The 8,470-nt window shown below is 40.5% G+C and overlaps 1 protein-coding gene across 1 annotated transcript; it reads right to left on the bottom strand.

Moving 5' to 3' along the window:
* Nucleotides 1-36: 36 nt before the first annotated feature.
* LOC147164509 (NXPE family member 3-like) lies at nt 37-8,470 on the bottom strand. Its single transcript, XM_086091054.1, has 5 exons — nt 8,294-8,470; nt 6,141-6,925; nt 4,423-4,493; nt 4,137-4,340; nt 37-1,825 (listed from the first exon to the last, which is right to left on the bottom strand). The coding sequence occupies exons 1-5, from the start codon at nt 8,384-8,386 to the stop codon at nt 1,260-1,262; spliced, it is 1,719 nt and encodes a 572-aa protein (XP_085947180.1). The 5' UTR covers nt 8,387-8,470; the 3' UTR covers nt 37-1,259.

Below are 8,470 nucleotides of genomic sequence, written 5' to 3'. Positions count from 1 at the left end.
TGCACTACTTGAATGTGACTTTTGCGATGTATGTTGTTGACTGTTCACGTTGATCAATAAAGCTTTAAAAAAAACTTTTGGGAAATCGAAATATATTAATTATAAAGATTTGCGCACATAACATTATCGACATTTACTGTCCTCTTTTGGGGTCTTAGTCAATTTGTAAAAGTGTTTGATTTGTTCTAAAAAAAAATTTATAATAATTTGAAATGACGGACAGGTGATGCTAAGTTGTGTCGAACCATTGTGCTATGGGGAGACAATGAAAATAAGCAACATTTATTTTATGAACTTAAATTTGTATTAACTTATATTTTACTGCAATATTTACACAAATTAATAATTTTCAAGGCATTTTGCATGGATGCTACTTTCTAAATGTATTTTTAAATCTCACGTGCCCCCAAGGGTACACGTACCTCCATTTGAGAACAACATCTTTTATGTAACTGCACCATTAGGTTCTCAAAAATAAAGCGCTTGAGAAAAATTAATGTACTGGTTAATATAACCCATTGAGTGACTCATAGATGTGCACAAAGGGGTTTTGTATTGCTTAGTTGAAACCATGTAAAAATTGCACTCCCCCTTCCTAACGGGGTATTGACAATTCCAAACATCTGGGGCATTTCCGCAATACAATGCTTCATTTCCACGGTACAGCCTGGTATTGTATTGCTTTTGCCTGTAGCTAGCATACAAACCAGGCATATTGTTATGGTAGTCAAACAACATTTGATCACATTTTCAAATCAAAATAATCCTCACAAATCTACAGTGACCCAAAGTCCAATGCTTTTCCTTGAGCGGAGAGCGTCCTTTCACCGAGGATAAATGTTGCATTCGTGGAAGTTGGAAATCAGATTTATCCCACTTGGATTGTGTTAGTTCCGACCTCAAAGCGTTCGAGGCAAATGAAAATACAAGACATATGTTCACGTGACACAATGTGATTTGGAATAACTGTTAACCAGAACAACAAAGAATTCATTGGAATCAGCCATTTTTGTTGTTTACATTTGCCTCAAACACTTTGAGGGCGGAACTGGGACACTTCAAGTAGGATAAATCCAACTTCAAACCCTCTTCGAATGCAGCATAAGACCGCCATTTTAACTTGTGACGTAAGCTTGGAATTGATAGGGACTCCGTATCGGCAGATCTTCAAAATGAGGTGACTCGGACCCAGGTGAAAAAACTGTTTGTTTTTTTCTCGCAAGGTGACCCCGTAGATTTGCACTTTCAATTTACGAAAATCATGCATCGGTCCTGGTCCCATCACGACAAACGTGGGACAACATCATGTCCACCATATTTTTGACAATGGCCCGAGGTGGGTGGATGTTGTGAGGCTGGTGGTGCGCCACGCACATCTGCCAGGCGTCCACCAGCATAACGTTGAGATCCTTGAACATGGCACGCAGCACGACGTTCAGTTGCAGCGCAAACCAGTCACTGAAGATCAGGCTGAGCTCCTGATCCAGGGCCCTAGGGTTGGGCGTGCGGACCACCACCACCGTCGCTGGCGCCCGGTCCAAGAGTCGCTCCACCGCCTTGCGGATATGCCGGAGTCTGTGTATGTACACCTCCACGGGGAACGGACTGAAGTGAGCCCAGAGGCTGAGCGCCACCACCGTGTTGGGACCGCCGGTCAGGCCGTCCAGCTCGTTGGCAATGTAGCGTATCTTGTGTGCCACAACATTGGCCTTGGAGACGATGGGTGGGCCGTGGAAGTGGTACTTGAGCAGAATGTTGTGGGCGCTGTCCACCGCCGTGAAGGGCCCCACCTTTATTGTACTCTCCTGTTTGAATTCCTTCATCCCTGCAGAGCAGAAGAAAATAAAGCTACATAAGAGGAAACTACTGGTCAAGATCAAGTGGCGGTTCAGCATCTTTAGCAAGACATTTGGACGTGATCACAAACACTGCCAAAAGTGTAATAACTGTGTCACTCATACAGAGTGACATACATGTAAATACCTTTTTAATATAGTGACTTGACGTACCACTTCTACTAAATGCACTAAAAACATTAAATATTGTGGCATTATTTCGAGGAAACACTTCACAGCAAACCCCAACAGTCTTGAAAAACAATTTTATAGTCTCAGTTGATAGTGTGTACTCACAATCATCATCAACTGCTTACAGATAAACCAAACTTCATTTGTTTCTTAAATAAAATCTTTATTGAGCATTGACAGTACATTTTTGATACAACCCATACAAAGGAAATAACTAATGCACACCATTTTTAATTAATTAATTATGTATTTGTTTGTTCAAAAATCATCTCCCATTCCCCGTATATAAGAAAGGTGGACATGGTGTAAAGCAGGGCCCCGGACTGGGCCTCATTTTCAGCCCTGGAGTTTCAGGGCTCAGACCGGCCCACTTTAGTTCACATTTTAATGAACATACAGAATTTTACACTTTGTTTTATAAATGTAAAATAGATGCGTATTCCCTCCAATTATATTCATATTGCATTTGATTAAAAATGTAATTTAAAATTAAATATCATTACAAGACCACAATCACTCAATCAATGTTTATAAGTATGTGAACATAAAATGGGCAAAAAAAGGACAAAAAGAAAACAATAAGCAAATGTACAAATGGGATAAGACATTTTACACTTAGCAAGACACACTCACCAAATGAAGTTAAGCCAGCTAAATTAAGGCACCTGACACTGTACTTCCTGTTAGTGCTCTTATTTTGAAATAAGTTCTCATCACTTCTGGTGCACACTACTGAGCTAATTTAACGAGAGCAACGGTAATCGTAGGAGGCTTTCCCATCATGCTTTGTTGCTGTCCCTAGTAACACTTGTGATTGTGTTTTGCCTTTTTTTATGTGTTATTTTTGTACAGACAAGGTTTAATATAGTTATATTGTTTATTGTTTCTATTTGTGAATTAAAGTTTTGCTACTTTTGGTATTAAATTATTGTAACTCAGTGACACCCTTAGTAACAAAGGCAGGCAGTCCGTGTTATAATATAATGGCCTATGTAAGTAGCATTGGAGTTACAGTTGATTGACAATGACACAGTCAATTTAAGATGATGAGGATACTCTTTATTTGTGGGCTGATTTCAAAACGAACGTTTGGGCTGCTTCCAGCGTGATTTAAAAATCATTTGTGGGAATTGTCCCGAACCTCCAGATGGCCCTGTCCGGGCCTGGTATAAAGGAAAAGTTAATATGTAAATAATGACACTGTGTTAATGAAAATACTTTTCATATATTATTTTAAAATAGGTAAAAGGATAAAATAGCAAATAAAAAATGTGGAATTGTGAGCTGTATTGATTATGTAAAGCAGGAAAGCTAAGATGTCTGATTCCTGTGGCACAGTATGTCGTGCAGGTCAACAACCTTTTTGAAAATGAGAGCTACTTCTTGGGATTAATGCTCAGTGTTTGAAACACACTTGTGAAATAACAAATGTGCTCAAATTACCTATAATAATTATGCCTCTTTATTAATAAATAATTATTTTCATTGGATGTGAAGACACCAATCATGTTTTTAAATCGCGATTTCTCATAATAATTAGGAAATAGAGAAATGTCAAAATGCAACACTTTATACTGTAGCGATGTGTAAACCTGTAGCGACTTTAACATGTAACAATGTCATTTCACATAATTCTGGAAATGATGCCATTTTTGTGCCTATATGCCAATACAAATATGGGACAATAAGATGGATGGTTTGATAGGTGGAATGACGAAGAGGTCCAGGCAAGCATTTAAAGGACAAGGACATCCAGAGAAAATCAGCAAAGAAGAATGATAGGGTTTACCAGCTTATCACTGACAAGTCTTTAAATTATTTGATTTGTGATTTATTAGAGGGGGAAAAAACATTTGTATCATTTGATTCCCTCACCAAATATGAATTAATAAGGAAATCGGCAAGGAATCAGATACATAAACAGCATCAATAATGGAAGCAGAATCACAAAATTCTTACCAATTCTGATCCCTATTTCAAAGTTTGTGCTCAAGTACATTTCAGATATTGTAATTTTTTTATTGACAAGTTAAGGGGCTGATTCAATTAATTTCTATGTTTATACTTTTCTCACCACTGTCCACCATTCAGCCATTAAGACACACTCACCTGGAAGCACAGTGACGAGGTACTCGAACCACTGGCGCATGGTGGAGTCGCCGTATAAGTAGACCAACTTGTTGGCCAAGCACTGAGTGATGGACACCCCATCAAACTGCCGCTTGGTCACGCCACCCAATGGCCTCCAAATATCCTGGTAGTAGTATCCAGATGTTGCCAGCTTCACGGGATCCGGTATTTTACTGCCATTTTCTACATTGAGGGCAGACACAATGTGGTGACTAAATCGCCATCCCCCAAAAGTGAAAATCATTATTCTGAAGGTGAACAGTACCTTTCCTGGGAGGCAGCACGACGATGGTGTCCGACGTTGAAGCATGGATGGGATATTTAAGGTTCACGCCTCTGATGTCAAAAAGTGGATTACAACAGAATTAACAACAATTAGATACTACAATGATATTTGTACAAAGAGAGTGAGCTATTCCAACTCACCCAGCCACAATCCTAAAACCTAAATCCCATCCATTTATAACACTTGAAAGTACCACAGCTGGGATACATGGCTCTATAGATACTTAATCTTAAACCAATTTCTGAATTGAAGGTCATAAAGGGTTTCAACCAAGTTCTACTTCTCAACCTCTACTGCCCAAGTTCGGTCCTCGAGAGCCCCTATCCAGCCTGTTTTCCATGTTTCTCACCACCAACACCCCCGATTCATGATCAAGATCATTATCAGGCTTCCTCAAAGCTTGCTGATGAGCTGATCGTTAGATTCAGCTGCGTTGAAGGAGGGAGACATGGAAACAGGCTGGATAGGGGCTCTTGACGACCGGACTTGGTGATATTTTTAAATGCCTTTAGAACACAATTGTGCAGGGCTGAATCAATGTTCTACCCGCACCATTTTAAGATGATACATCCTGAAGTTTCACCTCGGGTCAGCGGACCAGACACGGGCCCCTGTACCACCGATGTCAAACTTTGGTCCACATTCCCACAGTAAGTCAGATTCATTTCCACCAAGGGTTGGCTTCTGCCAAGACTGTCCTTTTTCACCAATTCTGGCCATATTATTTATGGACAGAATTTCTAGGTGCAGCCAAGACATTGAGGAGGTCCAGCATCTCTGCTTTTTTTTTTTTTTTTTTTTTGCAAGTGATGTGGTACATACAGCTCTCACTGAAGTGGTTCACAGCCAAGTGTGAAGCGGTTACGCTGAAAGACCCATTTCTTGACTCAAAGTTGGGTCAAATCGACCCATAAAGTGGATCGGTCAATTTTTGATCCGTAATTGGGTTACTTTTGACGCAACTGTTTTTAGAGTGTAGCTTGGGCATCTAGTTAGGATGCTTCCTGGACGCCTCCATGGTGAGTTATCCCGGGCATGTCCCACCGGCAGAGACTATGTCCCTTGGGATCCTCTGGAGGAACTGGACGAAGTGGCTGGGGAGAGGGAAGTCTGGGCTTCAGTGCTACTGCCTCCGTGACCTGACCCCGCGGGGATAAGCGGTAGAAAATGGATGGTACACTTTAAAAGTGTCAAATATAACTCAACTATGGGTCAAAAATGGACCGATCCTCTACTTGGGTCGATTTGACCCAACTTTGAGTTAAGAAATGGGTCTTTCAGTGTAAAACAACTCATAAATATTGGTCAGATCATTTACTTGGGTCAAAAATATAGGTCATTTTGTATAAAACAACCTAGAAAGTTGGGTCAAATTGACCCAAGTAGAGGATCGGTCCATTGTTTAGCCATAATTTGGTTACTTTTGACCCAACTGTTTTCAGAGTGTGTTGCAATGGTACCAGCCAAATCCTTAAAACCTAGCTCCCGTCCTTCTATGACACTAGGAAGTCATAAAACAGAAATAGAAATACTAGATTGTTTTGTTTCAGATTTTCAGTTATGAAACCAAGTGCTGTTTAGAAGTACTTTAGAGATGACATTTACAATAACCTAAATGTGATTTTTGGGTCAACAGCTTATTCTGTTTGGATTACCTTTGGAACAGTTTATGTCAAATATTTATTGAGTGTACAAACCTCTGAAAGAGCAAAGCTTCCTTGTTGCTGATGATGTTTTTGAGGATGTTTTCCACAAAGTGGTTGTTTCTGGTGTCACAGCTGAGCCTTTTGGGCTTATAGCAATACCAAGGGTCACCAGTGTGAAGGTCCGTGTAGTTGCACAGTGGCCTCTTCTTGTCTTGTGGCAGGCACATGTTGCACACCATCTTCTCAGACTGCTTGCCTTGGCGAAAGACGCCGGAAAAGTACAGTCGATCGGGCCGTTTCTCCCTCAGTCGCTGCAGCACGGCGATGGCCTCGTTCGAGTGTACCATCATGACCTCAACCTGAGCGGAGCCTTCCCACAGAAGCGGGAATCGAGCGGAATAAAGTCCGTTCTTGTGGTGCAGCACCTGCCCGGCCACGCCCGCTCTGTATTTTGGGGAGTGCAACCGAGCCAACAGCAAATCGCCGCCGTAGCGCTTGGGTTGGCCTTTGAAGTCGTGCAGGTGGATCTGCACTTCCAGCTGGTCGCCCACATACCAACTGTGGTTGTTTTGGGAGGTTACGATTGTGAACAGGCTGTGGGCCGGGTCACTCGTTTGGTACAGGTTGAATGGTTCGGAGCCAGAGGGCGGCCGGGGCCAGGCGATGGAGTCCAACAGGTTGCGTTCCTCAAGCTCTTCTTCAGGGGACAGGGGCTGGTACAGATGAGGACAGAAGGTGCGCTTGTGGGGAAATGTTGGGAGTTTTTTAAATGGATTTGATGATTGGTTCCGGTTCTGGACCTTGTACGGTGGTGACACTGTGTGGTACTTCCAACTCTGAAGAGATCACATGCCAAGCATATATAGTTACATTTGCTGTTTTATTTATTAACTGTGCACACTGCAGAGTGGCGGACTTTCTCATGTGTGACCAATGGCGGGGCGATTAAACAAAATGTGGTTAATATATGTAAACCAACACGCATGCAAATGGCACTATATGACAGGTTTAGCTGCCCCCTCTGAAGAAAACATCACTTGACAGCCGAGCAATAATCCAGTCTTACAAGTACGTCTATCGCCGATGACTTTGTTTTGTTCCCTGCTCTGTTTGATGGGAAGGATGGCTGTTAAGATAAATGAACTTCTTTAAATGCCATTCATTCCAAAGTAAAAAAGGTAAGATGTCACAACACAAATGGGTTATCTGTTCACGCCTCATGCTCGCTTGTGAATAACTGACCCTTTCGGGAATGCTGATTTGATATCCAATCATGACATTCACCTATTTTCAATTAACTTTTTCAACTGTGGAATGCTCTAAACATGTGCTTTTTTTATTTTTAGCATTCCTCACCTTTATAAGTCTTTTGTCGCTCCGGTCTTTTTTTTCTTTTCTTTTTTAAACGTCTTGCAGGCAACACATTCAAAATGAGAGGAATTATAGGTAAAAAATGATTTGCCAATCATTGTATTCTGTTTTTCTTTATGTTTGACATAACATCCCAATTTCATTGGAATTATAGTGTGTATAATATGATATTAAGATGTCTATGTGACTGATATATTGACAGTATGGCCTTTTTAATGTAGGGTTTTTCGGATCCCTGGAAGACTGGAAGCTAAAAGGAATCCTTTTAAATAAATCAATAAAAATATACTATTTTTGTATTTATTTATTTTGAATATAGACAACAAAACAATATAATAACATGACCAGTAACATTAGAAAAATTTGCGCAGGTGAGAACAGACCAACCCCCCCACAAAAAAAAATCTCACCTCATACGTCTTCATATTCAGTATGCAAACAAACAAACTATGATATAAAAATATACTACATTTATTAACACATATTTTGTTCCACCAAGGGTATACAAGAAAAACACACTGTGGGAATTTGCACAAATAAATATTGTAAATACAGGCCTATTCAACACTTATTTATTTTATCTTTTAATCGTGAATAAGAAAGCTGTCATGTTGACAATATAATGTTCTGTTGAGCTATTTATTTGTGCATTCAGGCTAGGACCGCCTGATCTTTATCCCGAGCTACAGTATTCCAAAATGCCTTGTAATTTACAGAAAATAAAGTACACACCTTACACATTCTGCCAAGGTATACATGAAACGTACGAGTAGCCTACAACTTCAGCATGCAAAATAAAAGAAAACTTTTTTTTTTAAACAAAGTTCTCTTACCTCCTCAATGGTTATGTTGCGCAGGAGTAAGATGAAGCCGAACAGGGTGAGAATGATGAGGACATATTTCCAATTCCAAACATTTACGGACATGGCGACCCTAACTTTTATCGTGGCGATTACCTCCCGTCGTTGCTGTAATGATGACGTCACCACACTGCACAGACCTGCCCTTCT

Source organism: Leptonotus elevatus, chromosome 12 (genome assembly GCF_054856555.1).
Source record: "Leptonotus elevatus isolate MCC_2025b chromosome 12, RoL_Lele_1.0, whole genome shotgun sequence".
Classification (NCBI taxonomy): domain Eukaryota; kingdom Metazoa; phylum Chordata; class Actinopteri; order Syngnathiformes; family Syngnathidae; genus Leptonotus; species Leptonotus elevatus.
The sequence above is the reverse complement of the archived record's forward strand: the minus strand, read 5'-3'. Positions and strand labels throughout refer to the sequence as shown.

What these genes read in the sequence shown, in the direction of transcription:
- LOC147164509 (XM_086091054.1), bottom strand. Translation starts at nt 8,386, where the DNA reads ATGTCCGTAAATGTTTGGAATTGGAAATATGTCCTCATCATTCTCACC. An exon ending in GAAGCTTTGCTCTTTCAGAG is followed by an intron (nt 4,494 to 6,140) that starts GTTTGTACACTC and finishes TTTTGACATCAG; the next exon opens with AGGCGTGAACCTTAAATATC. An exon ending in CGTGCTGCCTCCCAGGAAAG is followed by an intron (nt 4,341 to 4,422) that starts GTACTGTTCACC and finishes CCCTCAATGTAG; the next exon opens with AAAATGGCAGTAAAATACCG.